The following is a 22,563-nucleotide window of genomic DNA, read 5'->3' on the forward strand; positions in this document are numbered from 1 at the left end:
CAGAGTCATATCTGCACTGGAAGCAAGTTCTTATGTGTGATCTTGTTCTAAGCCCGTGGAATTCAGTGATCAGTTGGACTTGTGCCCTCAAATCCCAATACTGTCCACAGAGGTGGATTACAATGTTGTCTTGGCTTTAGGATTTCATTTTTCTTGAATTAGTAGTAAGGATTTCAACATTCTTTTTTTGTGGCTTTCTCTTTCTACTTTTTCTTCAGTAGACAGCAATAGGGAAGGACTAACTCCCTACTGGATACCACTGGTTGGTTGGTTGGTTTGCAAGAGCATTTTGATATTGTGCTATTTTAAAATACACTTTTACCTTACTACCTAGACTAATAGGAATGCCTGTCATCTCAATCACCAGTCTGAAAATCTGGTAAATCTGGTAAACTGAATGTTAACTAGTTTTTTTCTCTCTCCGTCAACCACCATTAACCCCTACTCATGAATTGTTTCCTTGGTTTGTTTATTTTATTTTATCCACGAATTGATCCATTCAAATCATATTGGGGCTGTTCCTAAATCCGTTTAGGCTATCCATTTTTTCCAGCCCCATAGCCAAAGCCAAGCATCTGTGACTTCATTACCTCTTGTTTGGACTCTTGCAGTAGACCTCTAGCCTCTCTCCCTGCTGTAACTTTAACCAGCTGCTATTCACTCTCTCTGTGCTGGACTACATGTTAGCATATGGGAAGATGGGGAAGCAATTGAAATGATTTCATAGTTAACATTTCAAAAGAATGTTGAAATAATCCTTATGAGAAAAATCAGAACATGGTCAGATTTCTTTGCATTTACTTTTACAATTTGATGTTGTTGTTATTTCTTTACATATGGCAAATTCACCATCATATTTTCAGTACCTAGGACCTCTGAAGATTTTACCTGGGCTCTGCAGACTCCATGAAACTACCAGTGTAACTACTCAAAAAACCAAATCTGGTAATATCTTCCCTTCATTCCACCTTCCACAGATTTTCATAACCCAAGGCATAATTAAGTTCTGTAGCATGCTGTTCAGGGCTGAGCATTATCTGAACTTGACCCCACTTCAAGCAAGCCTAATTGGTTGCCACCCACCCTATATTGCAGTTCTCCCAATTGACTCGATCATTCCCAAAATGTGCGTTGCAATCACACCTTGATGTTTTTGGTTATGTTGTTCCCTTCTAGAATGTTCTTTTTATCCACTTTGGGTTGAGAAACTTATCCTTCCACACTCATATTAAGTATTGTCATGATGAAGAGATAATTCAATATGGAGCCATATATTCCTTTCAAAAGTTCTAGTGGTGGGGCTGGCCCTGTGACATAGTGGTTAAGTTTGCACATTCTGCTTTGGTAGCCTGGGGTTTAAAGGTTCAGATCTCAGGCACAGACCTACACACCACTTATCAAGCCACGCTGTAGCAGTGTCCCATATAGAAAATAGAGGAAGATTGGCACAGATATTAGCCAAAGGAGGAAGATTGGCAACAAGTGTTAACTCAGGTCCAATCTTCCTCACCAAATAAAAAACAAATTCCAGTGGAATCAGGCCCATTTCTGCTGTGCATTTATCACCTCATGTGGTGGCTAGTCGTATGACTTTATCTCCATATTAGAACAGAAGGTTGTTGAGGGCAGAGCACAAGTCTTAATTACCTTTGTAGATTCATGCCTGGCATGGTGCTCAGCACAGTACAGAGGCTCGATCTATAGCTATTGTTCAATGACTATGTATCTTTCCAGGTTAAAGCACAAAGTGGAATGTGTTTCCCTAATGCTTTGTAGTTTCTTGCACCACAAGATTTGTCTCTTAAGGATTGAAAAACACTCTTTTATTCCCAATTAAAATGTTAAATTTAACAAAACCCTTTTAAGAACTCTGCACTAAAGCCTGAACTCTTTAATTTATATGAATAACTATATTATTCTGCTGTACTATAAACACAACTGTAATATTGGCAGAAAATAGATCATCTGGGGAAGGTCAGATATTTTTAGTTTTATGTTTTTAATTTCACTTTTTCTTGATCATGAAAAACGGAGCTGAAGTTGTAGGCTCAGTTTGTAGGCTTATTCATAATGAGCAACTGCTGCGATAATCACCAGTCAAGGTTAAAAGATCAAAAGTAATATTTATATACATTTACATTCTACAAAGATCTTTCATATACCTTTTCCCTTTGCCTCTCATAATAGTCTTTTTAATTAAGTACACGACAGGCATTGTTATTACGCCCATGGTACAGATAAAGAGGCCAATGCTGACGGAGTTTGTGTGGTTCATATGTGGCCATGTCATTAATAACTGGCAATTAATTCTGGGATATTAACTCAGGCCTTCTACCTCCAAAACCCTTGCCTTTCCATTAAACGATACAGCATCCCTGATTCCATGAGTCTGGCTGTGTACAAAGTTCTTCTAATAAGCAGAACATTCTATTCCTCACTCATTCTTTCATAGATTATATATTTTTCTTTCTTATCTCCTCTTCCCTCTTTTTGAACTACTTCAGTTATTTCTTTCTGGCCTGTAAAAAACTTAGGGTAGGAGGCTGATATATTAACTTTATGCAAAGTAATAAAATACTCTCAATTTTTAAAGATATTCTAATTTAAAAGGAAACCTTTATTAACGTCAATTTAATGTGCTGGTACAAAGAAAAAGCGGAAGTTGAATAGTTGCATTCATTCACATTCTAAATACAGAGTGAATTTTGTGTTAGGATAACTAACATCCTGAAATCCCACATTTTATTTCTCTTTGCTGGGAACATTAACTGCATTGAAATTATAAGGTCAACTTTCAAATATATTAAAAGGTTGACATCTTACCAGAACATGCAAAATTTACAAATGAAGTCTGATATTTTGCTTTATTGGAGATAAAAACCAGTTTTTATGAATATTTATTATAATTAAAATGAAAACTTATTTAAAAGAATATGTCGTGGTTAAAAAGATGAAATTTTAGAAATAGATGTGCCTGAGTTTTCCTCCAAACTCTGTAATCCACAATGTGATTTTAGGTAACTTGCTTAATTTTTTAAATGTTAGTTTACTCAGTTGTAAGATGGATTGATATTTGGATCGAGTGAAATAACTTATTTAAAGCACATCAATAAGTATAAGATATGTTAAAATAAATGATTGTTCTCATTATTATGACATTAGGCTAATTTATATTTTTGTTATTTTTAACATACTTTTTTAGTGTTTTAGCCAGTAATCATTGATATGTACCATTGGATAACATGAAAATAGTCTATACACTCAACCATCTGATCTAATTTTCTCTTAAAATTCTGTTCACTATTTATCTAAAAGATCTATGGTATGTACAACACAATGGTAGGGTTAGCTGGGAGCCAAGATATGGGAACTACATTTTAAGGTTTTTTTGACATAAATTGAATAGCCAGTACTTCAGTTAATCAAGAAAATGTATAATCTAGATAGTCAAGTCAAAAAAATCAGATGACTTTTCTTTCTTTCTGCACCTTTTCGAGAATGCATCCTGCATGTCCACCCCCTTTATTTCTTGGTCTTCCTCTCTTCCCAATTTGGCTGTACATTAGGGCCGTGTGAGTTTCCCTACATTTTCTTCCTTGCAGTCACCAAAGCAAGCACACTAGCCCTCCATATATGAACTAATCACTGTGGGCAAAGACTGGGTGTCATAAAATCATCGCAAGTTTAGGTGTTTCTTGGAGTTTTGGTGTCCTTAAGAGCTCCATTCCTTCTATTTTAGTCTGTCACCCTCTACTGCACCAATATTTCTGCTGAATCTTTACCTGAATTCCACAAAACACCAGAAATACACAATATAACAAAAAACAAAGCAAAATCCCCAAGCCCTCGTACATGTCTCATATGGTGGAAAAGGAGGAGGTAGTTTATATGCAACAGTGCAAACCAACCGAAATGGAATATCTGATGTCCTTCATCTTAATCTTTCTTCAATGCTGTTTAATTGTATCTTCTCTCATCTTTACCTCTATGCTCTTCCCTCTCCCCTTCACCCTCATTCCTGTGCATTTCAAAAGTTGCACTCTAGTCACCTCTTTTTTGTAGTCAGTCTCAACCCTGAGAAGCTATCTTCCTAAACAAACATGTCTTTTCTGTAAGAGGGATTCTTATACTGGATGGTTTAATTTTGTTTTTACTACACTACAAAATAAAATGGCTAAGTTACCAAGGTTAAAAAAAATTAATAAGCATTCACTGTGGTGTGCCTCCCAGAACCTTTGTGAGAACTGAAGAATGTACTCCCCCAGTTGCTACGAATGCTGCTGGCGGACAGCGCTGCTGATAGCCCTTTCCAAGATTACCTTCGTTGAAGAGGGCCCACTCACTCACCCAAGGTCAAAAATGCTCCTAGGGCAGCATGCAACCAGTGGCTCGTCTACATGGGGCTATATAGTTGTGGTACCCTCGCCTCAATTTGGAGCATCCATGAAGGACCACAGTAGCTTTATAGTAGCCTGAGGTGTCAGCTGAGGTCTTCACTGAGACTGAATGGCAGCTCATCCTCTCCTTCCACCTAAAACAGCTTCTTTCCCTTCCCTTCCATGAACATCAATTCCAAAAGCCCTCCCTGATAAGCTTTCTGCATGCCAATCATCTCAGAATCTGCTTCCTTTGAAACCCATCCTGGTTCTTAATTAGTGTTCTTCTACATCGTTACCAAGTCTTTCAGTCCGATGGGACTTTGCTTGGGTGATTCTTCATGGCAGGTTCATTTGCTCAGATTGTGGCTTTGGGTATTTTGGCTGGGAGCCAGGCATCAGTATATGTTTCTTTTCTTTTTTTATTTATTTTTTATTTTTGTTGAGGAAGATTCGCCCTGAGCTAACATCTGCTGCCAATCCTCCTCCTTTTTTGCTGAAGAAGACAGGCCCTGAGCTAACATCCATGCCTATCTTCCTCTATTTTATATGTGGGACCGCTGACACAGCATGGCTTGCCAAGCAATGCCATGTCTGGACTAGGGATCTGAATCGGCTAACCCCGGCCCCCGAAGCAGAACGTGTGCACTTAATTGCTGTGCCACCGGGCCGGCCCCCAGGCATCAGTATTTTTTTAAAGATCTTCAGGAATTCTAATGTGTAGGTATGTTCAAGAACCACCAGCCAATAACTCCACCAGTCTGCATTAAGTCTCTCTACCTCTTTGGCTGTATTTTTTTGTTAAAAGAACACTTGCTCTCTCTTTGGCATTTTTGTGTTTGACTTAGAAAATAGTTTTATTTAATGCTCATCTGAGGAGCCTTGCTGTTTCTACCTTGAGACTAATAAGTGACTTCTGTCTCCTTGGCTCAGATTGTGGCTCCTCCATTCTTCAGGATCGCCATGATTTATTTACATATTGCGCGTTTCCTCGAGGACATGTGTGGTCATATTAGAATTATGGTTTGACAATAGAAGAATCATCTTAACATGCAGAAACAGTAAAAGACAGTATCCATCAAAGGACAAGAAATTGTTTCATCACACCATTTAATCATTTTATCCCACCACTAAGAAGTCACGATTACAATGAATTATTTGAGAAAAATAAAAGCCATCAAGCAAACAAATCCTGGAAAAAAAGGACAAGCTCTTTCCTATCTCTCTGGGTTGTAAAATCAGTAAGTACTGGGATAGCTAAGTACTAGCTTTCAGTATATAAGAGAGAGACACAAATGAGGCTTCAATCTAAGTAGTATCTTTTTGATGATACATATGCCATTCACTTTTCCAAGTTATTAATTCAATATTTGAAGCCTAACATTTATACAGCCCTTTCTAGTATATAAAATGTCTTCACATCAGTGATCTCATTTGACATTCTTCAGTTGTGCTGAGTGATTTAATAAACTAGGTGATACTGGCATTAAGCTCTTGTAAAGAATGTAATCATGATTAACAAAAAGAAATTTGATATATTGCCATCTATATATTTACATCCAGTTATTAAAGTTTAATGTTACTCGATGACCTAATTTTTGAAAGATTCCTATACACGCAGTCCAAGAGTTTAAGAGGAATAGTACTCTTAAGAAGGGAAATATTAGAACGTATATTTAGAATTAGGTGAGCCAAGCTAAAATGGATGATTCTGCTCACATAGCTCAGCTATGAAGTCTGCACTTTTCATGCCAGAGTCCACAAGGAAAATCTCCAAAGTAATAAAGTTTGATCTCTTTAGGATCTATCATTTCCAGGCAATTTAATCAATTTTTAGAATTTCCGTAGTTCCAAGTTTCCTGGATATACTTGGATGTTGTTCCAGAGTTGGTGATTAAGGAAACAAAGGTGACAGGTGTTGAAGCTTTCTGGTCATGGGGCCTGAAATCATGTTTTATTTTACTCCAATAAACTTGACTAGGTCCCAGTCCCACTACATTATATAAAACATACTTAATACTGCTCTTAATAATGGCAAAAGAGTTTAAAATATAGAGTGCAGGAAACTAGCACTGAGATTTTTTTCATCTTTAAGAGGTAAAATGAAGTCTCTCACCAGGGTAAGTGTATACACTGAAAGGGTAAAAAGAATATGTATTATAGAATTGTAAAGTTCTTATGAAAGTTCTGGCTGAACCTTGTCAGTCAGTAATCTTTGAAACAATAAGAGATTACACTGAATTAAAGTGAAAAAGGTTTTTGCGACTAAAAACATTTTCTTCTTTTGTAAATTATAATGGACATATGTGTATGAGATAAATATGACCATATCTTAAGAACCATAGATAACAATAGCTAATTTTTATGGAGTGCTTACTATGTTCCAGGTCACAAACACTGTCCTCATAACAGCCCTGTGATGCACCCCTCATTATAGACAAGGACACCGAGAGATCAAACAAATTATCAGAGCCTATGCAGGCATTAAAGGGCCAAAGTGGAACTGGAACCCAGGGAAAAATATGCCAATCTGTGCATTCTGGTAAGTTTAATTCTTCTTAAGGCTCTTAAGGCTGTTCCGGAAGGCCAAAAGTTAGGGTATTGGAAAAACAAACCAGCTATGTTGGATAAAGAAACAGAATAAAAGATTCATCTTTCTTAGTGGAGAAGAAAATGAGTTCTGCTAGCAGACTAAATGTTCCCAGAGAGCCTGGAAATGTTACTTTGATTTCAGAATTGTTCAGCTTACAATTAGACAATGAAATGTTCGGACCAGAGATGGCAGGCAGGTCTCGTTGCACATTTGAAGAAAGACTGTTGATAGCGGCTGATAGCGGCAGGATGCTTTGAGCAGCTTTCTAAGTCCTGGGTCAACAGGGTGCAGCATTGTCTGCCTGGGACCAGGGAGAGACGGATGGATAAGAATGCTAGGAATGTACCAGTCTTGTAAGCAGTGAGAGAAAGGACTTAGTGAGTATAAGAAATTATGAAATTTAACAAATTTTGCCTCTCATCCTGGGATCTCTGATTCCACCCCCCCCCACCACATGAATCCTCACTAATGTGCTCAGAGTTTCATAGTATATGTACGTTTCCTTGTTACAATTTATTTTTAAAATTTAAGTTGAATTAACTTATAATTTTAAGTTAGGAATGTAAATTAAAGATATTAGATTGTCTTGACACCCAAAAACGGCAGTCCCCTATGGTGCCCCCTAACATATCAGTGATACTGTGCAATAGAGCTGCTTTCTCCTTTTACACTCAGCCCTGTGCTTTTTCACGCAGTGCCTGCTGCAGCTGAGTGATAGAGATAAGTGTGAGTTCAGGAGCCAGACTGTTGGGCTTAAATCTTGGCTCTGCCACTTATTAGCTGAGTGTTATTGGACAAGTCACATAACTTCTGCTGTGCCTCTCCCCCTAAAGAAACTGGGGGAAAGAAAAGCGACCTTATATACCTTACTGCATATTTCATAGACTCAAAGACGTTCTGATGCTATGCTTTAATGTTGTGTCAATGTGAAGTTTTCACACGACTACAGCACCATGCCACCAGGCTGGGACTCACTTAATAATTGTATGATGCTTCTTGATCTTAGAATCATTAAATTATGGGAAAAAGTAATGTCTACTAGAAGTAATTAAATCAGGTAATTACTGTAAGGATTAAATGAGCTAATGTGCCAAGTGAATAGAATAGTGTGTTTGCACATAGAAAGAACTCAGTATTATGAAAATCTATCCATGATGTTGAATGTGTGTGTGTATGGGTTTACTTGAGACTAGCAACGGTCTGGTTCAATACACTGTATGAGGCCATGTTTCGTCTCAGCACAAAAGAAGTCAACTTACATGTGTGATGTTCATACAGGGCCTGGGAAGATAGAGTACTGATTCAGTGAATTACTCTGAAGGTTGCGGTGATCCCAGTGGAGTGATATGAACTAAGCATAGAAGGTGAAAAAACCCTGGGACAAAGGGAAGTTTCTTTCAGACCATGGTTGTTGATGCCTTTATTGATACTTAAAGATCAAGATGGAGTTAAAACAGAAAGATAAAAAAAAAAATCTAATGAAACAAGAAAAACATTATTAAAATACAGTCTCAAGTAGCTCTCCAAATATAAAGCCATTTAAAATTAAAATAAACAAAGCAAGAAAATATTCTCATCTAATACAGCCATATTTCTCCTCTGACCCCAGATGTTACTACAATAAATGTCTTTACCACACACAATCAAAAACCCTATTAGAAAAAAGCAGCAAACTCTAAAATGGTAGTATGCAAACTATCTTCCCCACAAAGTAAAAACTGAAAAAATAAACTATCACTGATAAATGTATATGTATTTATGTACAAAATAAAGGTCAACATTCTTAAACTTGAGATTTCTTGGTCTAAGTATGGTAGTTGCAGAGAAAGATCAAGAAACAAATTACTGTAGAAGCTGGCTGACATCCATTTAGTAATTAAATTTATCAGGCATTCCCAAACATATAAATACTTTTAAGAATTACTCTTGAGGTCAACATGTTCTAACTTTAAAAAACTGAGTACATGAATCCAGTATATTAAATATATATTGGTTTAGAGGAATAGAATATCTCAAAAATATCTGTCCATCATGTTTCTGAATCACAAAAATGTTTCTAGTTAAGAGACCTGTTCCACCCCATCACCCCCATTCCATAGCTAAGAGTAGGCACTTAAAATAATCAGTATATATTCTTATGTGGACTTATGTTTTACTAAAACAAATATATTCTCAAACTTTCAATTGCACCTATAGTTAGAACAATCATCTGTTATAAGAGAAATTAAGGAAATCCGACTTACTTGAAATTTACAAATAATTTCCCCTAACCTCATTTTAGCTGCTGCAGCAGCACCTCTTTTCCCACCCACTGAACTCCTAACTAGACTGGCTAACAAACAGAAAAGAGTGGTGATATATGAGCTTTTATTACCAACCTTACAGAAGAGCTAATGATCAATCAAAAAGTAGTTATCTATAGAAGGACTGAATTTGCTGCATCAAGAAAAAGAGAAATGGTTTTGCTGCTTTCCCCTCCAAACGGCTTCTTAAAGGGGGTCAATCAACAGATAGTTTTCCAGAAAGGATGGTTCTTCTTTGTTGGTTTGCTTTTTTTGTTGAGCACATGGTAGTAAGACAGCCGTCAGATATTTATAATATCTCACTATCATCTCAGATGAGTCAAAAAAGTGAAGTTCAGGATAGAATGAAACTGAAAAGTCTTTAGTTTTACTTTTGCTATGAAAATGATACTTTTATTCTCCCAGTGAGGAAAAACTGTAGTGGATTTTAAATGAACAACTGTAAAGGTATGAGGTAAAAGTGAGAGAGGAAAGACACCTGGCTTTTTCATGCCTTTTCTGCTTTTATAGCATCGAGGCCAGCACACAGGCTGTTGGTCTGGAGAGATCCTGGACAGTGTGAGCAATCAGTGAGAGCATCTCCTCGCATGCCCGGTTCACTGAGGTCACCTCTAAAAATACATGACTGGAGATTACTGGTTGCAAAGACAAGGAATTGTAAAAACCAAGTCATTATAAAGACTGATGTTTTGGACGATCTTCTGTTTTAGTGCCTGTTTGAAAATGGCCGTGAGATAAAAATTTTAAACATAGATGTTGTTTACAAAGATGTAAAAAGCAAAATTATTCAAAAGTCCTTAACAACCAAGAGATGAACCAAACTATATCAGGCAAATACCAAAATCAAAAAAAAAGGAAGATAGATATGGCTGTATAAATATAATATTAGTCAAAATGGAATTTAGAGCCAAAAGCACTGAAAGTTGCCAAGCAAGATATTTCCTACTGATAAAAGCTACAATCCAAACTAGAAGATAGAATAGTTTTAAGCACATATCAGCATGGCCTGGAAATACACAAATCTAAAACGCTGGTGAGAAATATAAGTAAACCTCTCTCAGAAACTGGTACGTCAAAAATAAGTAAAACACTGGGTATTTGAAAAACAAAAGCAACGGGTTTAGAAAAATGTGTACCCTATAATCAAGTGAATAAATATTCTACATCAACAAATCAAAAACTAACTCAATAGGACAATAAATAGACACTTTTAAATACTCTGCTCAAGAAAAAAGGAAAAAAGTAAAATAAAAAAAATAAGGTTTAAACAGATTTTTAAAATACTCTATGCAGCTTTCTATCAATAAATTTTTTAGGGGCTAGCACTGTGGCTGAGTGGTTAAGTTCCTGCGCTCCGCTTCGTGGCCCAGGGTTTCACCGCTTTGGATCCTGGATGCGGACACGGCACTGCTCATCAGGCCACACTGAAGCGGCATCCCACATACCACAATTAGAAGAACCCACAAGTAAAACAAAAGAACAAAATTGGCAACATTTGTTAGCTCAGGTACCAATCTTTAAAATAATAATAAAAAAATTTTAAACACTAAATGAAATAGACAATTCTTCAGGAAGATGTAAATTGTGAAAATTGGTCAAAAAGAAGTATAACGCCTGAATACATCAATTCCTATAGGAAAACTTATCCTCACAATATTAGAATTATAGAATTCTAACAAATTTTTATGACTAGATAAACCCAGTTTATATAAACGATTCCAAAGCATCAAAAAAATGACAGCCTTCTTAATTCTTTTTGAGACCAAGATAAATAGACTAAAATTGAGCAAGAATAGTGAAAAAATAGAAAAGTACAAGAAAAACACATATAATTCAAAATCCCGAAATAAAATAACAGCAAATCAAACGTATCAGCCTGTTAAAAAAATAATATTATGACCAAGTAGGGTTTATTCTAAAAAGATTGATTCAATATTAGAAAATCTAATGGCATAATTCACTATGTTAATTGATTAATATATAATCATCTACAGAGATGAAGAAAAAACATTTTTTAAAATTCAACATGTACACTCATAAAGTCTCACAATCAACTAGGTACACCATGAAATATATCTATACCTATGGTAAATGTTATAATAACGGTGAAATATACAAAGCCTTCCTACTATAGTTAGAAACAATAAAATGCTTTTGGTCAACATTACTGCTAACTATACAGGAAATTAATCTTGAAAAGATGTGGGGAAAAAACCCTGTCATTGTTTGCAGTCACGATTAACTGTCAGAAAAATCCAAGAGAATCACCAAACAGCTATTAGAGCTAATACAAAAGTGAAATAAGACAGAAACAAGATAAATAAATAAACGTGGATAAATTTCCAATACAGCAGTAAAAGAATCATTCGAAAAAATGCTGCAAAAAGCAGATCCCACTGATAATAGTTATGAAAATTATAGTGTAATAAAATGAGATGTTTACTGAAACTCTATGGAAGTGTATATATGATCTGAAAAGTGAGAGACATGTTATAGTAGAGGATAGGATAATAGATGAAACTATTAACTTTCACAACTCAACAAAATTTCCAAGAAAATTTGTTATGGAACTTGACAAAATGTTCCTAAATTTTATGCACAAGAGAAAATGTGAAAAAGAATAGAAAAAAATTTGACTAAGAAAAAAAAGTGTGGGGTGTGAATTATCATAATCATATTCTAGTCTAACAATCAAGTATTACGCAGGAATTAAATAAAAGATCAGTGGAACAGGATAAATGATCCAGAAACAAACATACACTTCTATGGGAATTGTGTATGTGATAAAGGTCGTATTTCATATGATTGGGTTAAGGTTGTACTTTTTAACAAGTGGTGTTTGGAAAATAGATCTTATATTTAGAAGTTTTTTTAAAAGTTAGATTTCTACCTCATACACAATAATTCCCAGGTGAACTACAGGGCTAAGTAAATACAAAACAATAAAAAACAGGAAAAAAATAGGATAATTTTATAAGTTGGAGGTGGAAAAACCTCGAAAATCTACAGTTGAAAATACTGACAGAGTAAACCACATAAAACAAAAAGTTCAGTAAGACAAAATATCATAGACAAATTTAAAAGATTAGCAAAAGACCAGGAAAAAATGTATTAAGGAGTTGTTACTAATTAATTGGAAAAAGCCAAATAATTCAATAGGGAAATGAAAATAGACAATTCAAAAAACCACAAAAGGCTAATAAATATAAGAAAAAATCACCAATCTGTCTCATTAGTAACCAAGAACGTCACAGTTAGCATGAGGTATCTTCTGTCGCCCATCATATTGGCAAAACTTCTAAACACATGCAACGTTCTAGATTATTGAGGATGGAGTCTATAAATTTTTGTATACAATGTTGGTGGGAGCGTCAACTGGTATTGTCTTTAATTAGGGCAAGTTGGCCATGTCTCATTAAAATTTAAAATGCAAATAATTTTATCATAGAAAATAACCCATTTCACAGAGATTCTAGCACTCTGTGTGCATGTTTTTACTGGCAATGTTGCAGAAGAGATCCAAATCACCAGGAATGATCCAGGAAAACATGTTTCTGGATGGGGTCCATAAACCACATCCATAAATATAGTTTTCAAGGTTTTATTACCTCCCATGGATACAGTCATTTTACAGAGTACTTGAAACTAGTACTGTGGTCTGACTCAAAGGCTAACTTCCAAAGAAAAAAGAATAAGGCCTTGACTAGATTGTCTTACATTTTGTGGTTACTATTTTGAGCTGCATAAGATCCTTTTGCCAAAGGAGGAAGTCGCTGGCTTTTAGAAAAGCTCATCTTCTTTTAGCTAAAAGGCACTTTGAAGTAATGTTAAAATATTTATAATTTCAGCCATATTTAATTAACTTTTCTCCACATTCTTTAATCCAGGAATCCCATCTCCAAGCATCTCATTTAGAGAAATAGTTCCATGCAACAAGACGTGCACAAGGATGTTAACTGTAACATTGTTTTTAGTAGTGAAAAAATTGGAAACAACAGATTACTTAGAAATGGTTAAATTAACTATATGTCTATATTATGGAACACTATGTAGCAATTAAAAAGAATGAGGTAGATGTACATATATACTAATATGGAAACATTTTTAAGACACATGCTTAGTGAAAAAGGCAAGTTACAGAAAATGTATAATTAACAGTTCCACTTTTTTGGAAACAAAACAAATCTTTATGGAAATGTGTACATAAAAATGCTTATTGGAAAAGACTAGACATTACACACCAGTTAACACAAGTTCCTCTTGCAGCAGGACTAGGGGCTTCCACTTTTTATTGGTTTCCTGTTCTTTTTTTAAAGTATTTTCACAAAGGAAATATAGTCATGTATTACTTCTTCAAAAAAGGGGAAGTTTTGAAAAATATTAATGTTTACATTTGCTGATTGTGAACACATAAAATGCTTAAAGTTTATATACATATATTAGATATAGTCTGTGACTGTACATTAACCATAAGAAAATAATTGGAAGAGTATTCACCTAAATGATGCAAATTTTAAATGCTGTGATGTTTGAATTTAAAAAGTTCAGTTTTCATTTGGATGTACAGCAGCATAGAGGTGCAGTCTAAGAATCTATTTTAGAAAAGACTATTCCAATTAGCAAATTTAGTAAGTTTCATTATGGAAATTCCCAGAGGCAAGCTCTGGCATTTAATGATTAGAAAAGTAACAAGAAAGTATTGCTTACGGAGAGTGAATCAACGGAAAAGTATATTTCCCTGTCTAATATAAAATAATCCTTATGTTAAGCAAAAACACATGGTGGTAATTAGAGGAGGTATATGGTATAAGTGTTTTTCAAAGTGTACAGTATAAGAATATGTGGTGTGATAATCAGGAAGCAAATAGAAAAATACAGTGGGAATTCTTTCAAGTCTCTTAAAACTCACTTATGAAATCATAGTAAGATACGTAAACAATTTTACAAAATTTAATAAGATCCTTTCCCTTTTTTGGTCCTCTGTGACTGTCTCTATCAGGCTAATACTTAACTGTGTACTTGAAATTTGCTGAGAATAGGTCTTAAGTATTCTCACCACATACACACACAAAGGTAACTATGTGAGATGATGGATGTGTCAAGTAACTTGATTGTGGAAATCAATCATAATGTATACATACTATCACGTTGTACATACACTTTAAATACTATATAATATTTATTTGCTAATTATACTTCAATGAAGCTAGAAAGAAACGGTCAAGTCAATGAATGGAAGTCAGTCGACCATAGTGTATTTCACTGAGTACATAAAATAACGGCTTCAATGAATCCCAGGTGTCCACTGCAGTTTCCAGGGCCAGTCGTATAACTTTTTACTGAGGTTTCACTTAGGCTGGCGCTCTAATGAGAAAGACCAATTAGAATTAGCATAACCATAAGCTTGAGTATAAAGGGATGAAAACATAGGTGATATTAAAAATGACACAAAGTTCACTGAAGTTAGGGATGTGACTGGTATACCACCATCAGTATAGGGTGTTTCCTTCTATGATGATAAGTTTCACAACGATCTCTCTGTCGCTCCCTGGACACGGCTGCCATGCTAAGGGTTTCAATGGTAAAGAGTACAAGAACAAATACATACTTTTGTACTGGTGTTCTCAACGGAACTCAAATACTTGGGATTTTTGCAACATTCACAGCAGCTCAAGTAGAAAAAAAAAAGTTCAAACCAGTCACCAGATCCAAAATTAGCATTTTATTCAGAACGCTGGGGTCAGAGGTGTATCATTTATATTCTGGTACACAATACAGAGGCAAAGCTGTTGTCAGAAGTCTCTCCAGTTTAAAAGCTTTTTTTTTTCATTTTTTTTTAAAAACACACACTTAGTAGTGCCACCAGTATCAGGCCACCCCTTTCTTTTCTTTTCTTTCCTTTTTTTTTTTTTGGTACAAATTATGTAAAACATTTGTGCTAAGAACTTTTCTCCCTCCCCAAACAAAAAAGAAAATAAAAAATAAAAAAAATTAAAAAATTAAAAATTGAGTATTCTAACTACAGCTCAACAATTGAATCAAATGTCACTTTGCTTTGTAAATACTTTATCCATAACGAAAGATATAAACATGCAAAAAACCTGAATCCATAGTCCAAATAATACATACACATGTTCTGAAGTTTCTGCACTTCTCCATAGACTATGCCAATAAAACATTATGTACACATACCATTTTTACAGTGAAGTGGAAAAAATACAGTAAATAAAAAAGTGTACATGGATTAAGACCAAAATGTGTCTAACATTCTATTTTATGAAAAAATTCAATTTTGCTACAAATTGGTGATATGAAAACTCCCTTTATTTGCAACCAGCTGCATAAGTTTTAAGATTTTAGTGAAAAAAAAATCTAAAGTCTAAAACTAGAAGTAATATACATTGTCCAATCTCATGGTCTCATCCCCCAAGATAATAAAATTGCTCCATGAGTTTTTGTCTGTTTGTTTAATTCCGTGTTTCAATAAAAGCAAATGCAATGTAACAAAAGCGTGTTTGAAGCATATCATGGTTTAACTTACTGCTCCCACCACAAAATATTTTGTCTTTTACTTATCATTTCAGAAATCAGTACCATTAAAGCCTTAAACAGAAAACTAATTCCAATCTGAAAAAGGTACAAAAAGGCACATAAAATCCCAGTGCTTCTGTACTGTAAAATTCAAGTGTAACTGAGCTCAGTGTTTTTCCAAACAGTATTAGATCACTGATATTCCCTCTGAGCCCAAATTGGTTTGCAGCCTATGCCAAAGCCTCCAGCAAGCACTGTGCTAGTAGACTACAAAGTTAAAGCCTAGCTTCTGAATGCTTTTTGGGAATATCAGTTGAAATTGTTTGTACTTGTCCAAAAACCAAGTTCACCCTGAAGTTCAGTCGTCACCTCCACCATACATGTCGGCGAGTTTCTTGAAGCGCGGCCCCCAGTCGTTCAGGTAGTCATAGTCCTGCTCGCCACCACTACTTGAGGAATTAAGGGAGCTCAAGGACCCGGCGGTGGAGCCGCTGCCTTCATAGTCAAAGACTAAGAGGGAGTCATAGGGTGGAGCTGTGGGATCGTTGTCAGCAGCTTTAAGGCCCTACAATTTGGAAACACAGAGAAAGAATGAAGAGAGGGTTACAATTTGCAAATCCACAAGCAGATCCTAGTGGTTCCATGGGATCAAACACTTGTTTGTAAGTTTCCACTTGCAGACCACAACATTTTCAAGCTACAGAAATTGGAGTTATCACCATATTTGAAAGTTAGACAAAAACTAATTTATGTCTTTCCTCTGCAAAGAAAGAATCCTAAGGAGTCTAGTTCAGTGAGGCCAAGGCATGCAGTGGGCAGGGGCTAAAGGGAGAACGTGTTTGACAGGTGGCAGAAATGAATGGTCAACTGCTTGAAGCTGAGAAGGGAGGAGCTTAAGTGAAGTCTGCTAATGTATCTGTCCAGCAGTGCACTGGGCAAGACCACTTTTGAGTGAGTAATTACTGGTGGGATAAGTTACATGAAATAATACAGAGGGCTATGAAATCATGCGATATGTGGAGCCTAATCTATCCAGGGTCAGAGTCAAAGGATATTGACAATCACAGGTCAACCAGGAATTACATGCAAGGCCAAGAGAGGGACATACAAACAAGTGCCATATGGTCCTTGCTCTACAAGTTTACAATCTAGCATAATAGGCCTTACTATAACATGAAATAAATGATAAAAGGTAACAAAACTATGAAGTCTATAAAAAAGTCATCAAGATGCTGAAAAAAAGTCAGACTAGCACAGAGAGCTAGGAGTTCAAGGAGGAAGTAGCATTGAATTGGACCTAACTTTGGAGGGATATCAAAGGAAAAATGAAGACAGGCCAGAGGTGATTAAAATTTAAGGTAAGTTACTCATTAAATCATTTAATTAATCATCTTAACAGAACACAAAATGTGAAATTAATTGATAAATTGTGATCAGATAATACTTTTTAAGAATAGAGTGACTTCTAGATCCCACAGGTGTTATAAAAGTCATAATCCAATATCTATACAGTTGTAGTTTTTACAGTTGTAAATTTGGGGGTGGCGGGCATCCTGGCAATCTAAAGTAACATGTGCATACATGGCTCTTAAAAAGAATTTAAAAAATAAGAACCAAAGAAATTATTGTCTATAAACTTAATTCAAGTCTTAAAGAGCAAAAAGGTGTTTTTTAATATATAATTCAAGTATGCAGCCAATTCATAATTATGCACTACAAAACATTTAAGGATTCCGTATTAGGTCCTTTTGGTGTTTTCTCTAATTTTTTTCCCAGTTCCAGTTTAGTACTCCAAGATATACCAACACTAGTCTCCAAACAATCATTCTCTTTTTCCACAACTCTGCTTTTTAAATGCTGGTGGGCTTATGGTGGGTTCACTTATCCAAGAAATCATAGACTGTCCCATTTTAGATCAATCCTTCTGATCCACATGTATTTTATGAGTACAGATATGTGAGTTTTTTTTTTTTCCAGTATGTGTTCACCTATCCATTCTTTCATGTTTACAGAGGAGCAAGAGGGAAAAAGAGCATGAAAATTAAGGTAAGAGTCGGTATGTGTAGTGGTTACGAGATCAGACTCTGACACCTCAGCTCTACACAGTATTAGCTGTGGGACCTCAGCTATTCTATAAGCTTCGTTTCCTTATCTGCAACTGTAACAATAATAATAAGATCATTACAAAGACCGAATGGAATAAAGGACCCAAGGGCTCATCACAGGGTCTGGCCCATGTTAGAGCTCAATGAATGTTAGTTAAAAAAAAAAAAAAAGAAACTTTTAAAGTTTAGAGAAAAATTTCATGCTTTGGAATTTGAAAAAAGAAAAATAAACGTGAAGATAATATTTTAACAACCAAAAGGGCAGCCACTTGACTTTAATAAAAAACAAAAGAGAAACGTACACACTACCAGTTTTCCCATCCTCACATCTCTCTTACCAAGAATCCTAACCATTTAATTAAACACCACTTTTTCTCATGTCAGGTTATACTACTTACAATCCAGAAATGCTTACACAAAACAAAGCAAAGCCAGTCTTCAGCAAACTACTTCAATACACAAAACATAAATAATTTTAGATAGGATTTTCTGTTCCCCCCTCCCCCAGTAATTTTATTGAGATCATTATAGTTTATAACATTGCGTAATTTAGGGTGTACATTATTTGTTATAAGTTTCTGAATAGACTTCATCATGCTCACCACCAGTAGTCTAATTTTTGTCTGTCACCATACATATGTGCCCCTTTACCCCTTTCACCCAAGCCCAAACTCCTTTCTCTCCTCTGGTCACCACTTATCTGTTCTCTTTATCCTGTATTTGTTGATTTTCTTTATCACATTTATAGAATAATCTACAGGGCAATTTTGTTGAGACTGAGAATCACAAACTACAATTTCTCAACATTCATAGTTCCTTTCTGTGGTAGATTGTGTTCTCGTCCTCAGTGACTCACTGTCCTTTCCCCGTCAGTGGATCACATGCCCATCCTACCACAAGTGCCTCCCTACAGACAGAGTTTCCTTCCCCAACCCATTGTCAGGCTTGGTTCTGTGACTGGCCTTGGCTGTGAAATGTAAGCAGCAGTGTAGATGAGACTCTTTAAGGGATCTATCTAATGCATTTCCACCAGCTCCCTCTCCACTCCCCGTCTCCCAGGAGAACGGCCTGCCCCAAATGGGAGTTTTCCTTCTGCCTGGATCCTGAAATACAGAAGAGATGTGGATCAAGAACCAGGCCCCTGCCGGCCTACAGTTAACATATAACTTGAGCAAGAAGTAAACCTTTGTTGTTGTAAGCCAAGAAAACTTCGGAGTCACTGGTTCTGTAGCCTTCACTTAGCAAAAGCCAAAGAATGCATCTTCATTCATTTTGTTTGCATTTATTCATTCAATTCAAGACATATTTGTTGAGTATCTATATTGTAATGTATTCTGCTTAGCGTGGGGACACAGCTACGAATAAGCAAGATCCAATGCCTGCCCTCATGGAGTTTATATTCACAAGTCAGCATGTGCTCCTCTTTCCTTTTCCCTACAAAGTCTAGCAACTACAAATTTATGCAATAGGTGATTCCTTTAATTCAGCACTGTCTAACTTGGCTCCATACAAGAACTGGACCCAAGAAAGATCTGAAAGAAAATCAAGAAAAATCAAGGAAATTCCTGATAAGGAGAATGGGCCTCTGAAGACAAATATTGTTTTCATTATGGCCTTAAGTAAAACAGCTTTATTATACAGACAACAGAGACAATGGCCAAGGTCACTGTGTTCAGGTCATCTGCTTTATCACAATTCAAATTTAAAGTGGTAATCCACGCAGAGCCCTGCCCAATCCTTACAGTGTCAGCAACGAACTGGAAATACGGAAATTTAAAACTAAAATTAGTAGTAAAGAGTCAATGGTGGGCATCAAGTGTGTCTGGATTCAGTGGCGAGGAAAGTGATGGCTGTGTTTACTGTGACTTAGGAATAAAGGCTTGAAGCTGTCTGGTAGGACTTGAGACTCTTCATCGACTATCTAAGCCCCTAATTCAATTCCTTAAAATAAATATAATGCTGGTGGCAATCTAGTTCTATTGAGAGTCTCAAGAAATACTCATTTCTTTTTAATTTTTTTAGCTCTTGCCTTGTCTTTCTGATCATCCTGGTACTTTTTGAATCTATGTTCTCTTCCTTTCTTTTTTAAAAAAGAGGTTAAGGCCATGAAATCCATTAGAGATCACCGTGCTATGCTAAAGCAGTGCACACTGTCCTCAGGTTTCAACAATTACGAAAGGGCAAAACCCACTGAACTTTTCAAGAATTCTTAGGCAAGCCATCTTTCTAGGCTGAAGGTTAAGTACTTTATGTCCCTTCCACTTGGATAGCACTGATTTTTATCGAAGAATAAAATATGACTCTCTGGAAGAGGCACTATATAAATTCTGGGTACTATTTTGGTAATCCTAAAAAGATCACAGCCAAGTCCTGAGAAAGTGACAGTGACAGGCATGCAACCAGAGTGAGTGTAGAAATTCAGTGGGCCACAAAACCTCCTGGTCCTCCCCTAGGAGCTTCCTTTATTCTTAGGTGTGGACACCATTTCACATGATGCATAATGTACTGTTACCAAATTTACACACTAACTGCATGTGTTTCTCTTTCTTGACCTATGTTTGACTAAATCGAGATGAGTATGCGCTTGTTTCACATTTCCTGCAGAGGCAGATCTTGAACTCTGGATAAATCTGAACTATTTTCTATAGTTTGAGGCACCTCTGTAGAAAATGAAAAAGCTGTGGCTCTGGCTGAATTCTTGCTGAGATTGTATTTATAGACTTCTGATCCTATGCTTTATGGGTGGAAACATGTTTTTATAGGGACTATAAAAACCCAGATTCTTCAGAGAGGGAACACATGAGGGATATAAGAGGAAAGGCATCCTACTGATTCCCTGACATTCTGTCTTCTACTGTCTCAGTGCCACGGCCTTAGTTCAGGTTCTCCCGGTATCCTGCCTGGACCACAGCAAAAGCCTCTCGAACTGGTTTCCCTGTCCCCAGCACTATTCCTGCTTCTTTCCTACAAACTACCATTGGTTTGTCTCTCAGACATTATTTGAGGTCACTCCCCAAGTAAAACTCTCTGATTGCTCTCTGTCACCTATCGCAGTGTTTCGCAAATAAAGGAAGAGGTTTCTGGGAAAACGCAAGATGATTTTTAATTGGTAGACGGGCACTTTAAAACTATTCCCTTTACTAAAAAAACTAAGTTAAAAATTGATTAAAAGTTGAAGTAAATAACAGGTGTGCAGAGCTGGACAAAACTAGAAGGCGTTACTCAAATGCCCAATGTTCGGGGAACCTACAGGATAAGGTCAAAACTCTTTAGAGGAGCACTCAGTGAACCTGGGCTTTTCACCCACCTTTTCCATTTCAACTATTCTCAACTCCAGCAACCACAACAACTGAATTAGTCACCAAAATCCCCCCAAACTTAAAAATGTCATGTTCTTGTGTATCTCTGGGTTATTTGCACATTCATTTCCTGCAAGCTGAAATGTGATTCCCTTTGTTTGAAATGTCCCCTCTCAAATGTTTTCATCTGATTAATATCTATCCATCCATCCATGCATCATTTAAAGACCATTAAAAATGTCACTTCTGGGGCCGCCCTGGTGGTGTAGTGGTTAAGTTTGCATGCTCTGCTTCAGCAGCTCAGGGTTCGCAGGTTTGGATCCTAGGCACAGACCTAACATGGCTCATCAAGCCATGCTATGGCGGCATCCCACATAAAATAGAGGAAGATTGGCATAGACGTTAGCTTAGCAATAATATTCCTCAAGCAAAAAGAGCAAGACTGGCAACAGATGTTAGCTCAGGGCCAATCTTCCTCACACACACACTCAAAAGTCACTTCCGCTGCAGGGACTTTTCCCCCAATCACAACCTGGAGAAATTCCTGTGGTCTCTCTGGTCCCCTTTACTTTTATTGCCAAGTTTGGGTTACACTAGATTGTGACATCCCTCCCTGCAGAGGCTGTCTGTCTTCACGTCATCTCCTGCTGTCCAACACAGCGCCCGACATCCAGCAGGTGTTCTAGAAGGTAACTTTGTACTGCTGCCCCGGCTTAGTTTTTCACCTCAGTATTTTGTTCATATTTGCATCTATTCCTTTCAGAAGAAGCTAGGATTTAGGTTTAAACATGCGTGGACACAAAGCTATACCATATTTACACTACAGTGTCATTCTGTGTCTTATCAATGCCAACATTACTACCTCCCTTTCTGGGAATTTCATTTTACTGAAAGCAATTTGTTTGGAAGGAGAGGTTTTTATTTGTTTTATTTACAGTTAGAAGAAAGTAGAAAGTTTTTACTCCTGAAAAGCAACTTGTAATAATAATTAATATGATACTGATCATAATTAAGAGATTTTACTATGTGACAGGCACTATACCAAATACTTTATGTGGATTATATTATTTAGTCCTCACTGCAATCTTAAAAGCAGGTTCTACTATTATCCCCATTTTATAAATAAGAAAACTAGAAATCCAAGAGGTTAACTCCAAGGACCTTGACCTTGCACAGAGTAACAGAGCTGTTAAGTGAGGCAGGTGGATTTGAACACAAACCCTCAACTTCTGTGAGAGTGGATAGATATATTTTAAAGAGGACAAATTAAATTTATTAATAGGAGAAAAAAGGCAAAAGTCTTAAACTTTAGTAGTTTCAAGCAACTTATTCTAGAAGCACCCTCCATAAGTTTTT

The 22,563-nt window shown here is 36.3% G+C and overlaps 1 protein-coding gene across 3 annotated transcripts in view; it reads right to left on the reverse strand.

Moving 5' to 3' along the window:
- Positions 1-14,979: 14,979 nt before the first annotated feature.
- CDH2 (cadherin 2) overlaps positions 14,980-22,563 on the reverse strand; it is a 208,212-nt gene continuing 200,628 nt past the window's right edge. For all 3 annotated transcript variants that reach the window (XM_070627537.1, XM_070627539.1, XM_070627538.1), the window contains one exon: positions 14,980-16,368. In XM_070627537.1, the coding sequence (XP_070483638.1) occupies positions 16,162-16,368 (207 nt within the window). In that variant the 3' untranslated portion in view covers positions 14,980-16,161. The remainder of the gene's footprint in view (positions 16,369-22,563) is intronic.

The sequence above is a fragment of the Equus przewalskii genome, chromosome 7 (genome assembly GCF_037783145.1).
Source record: "Equus przewalskii isolate Varuska chromosome 7, EquPr2, whole genome shotgun sequence".
Classification (NCBI taxonomy): Eukaryota; Metazoa; Chordata; class Mammalia; order Perissodactyla; family Equidae; genus Equus; species Equus przewalskii.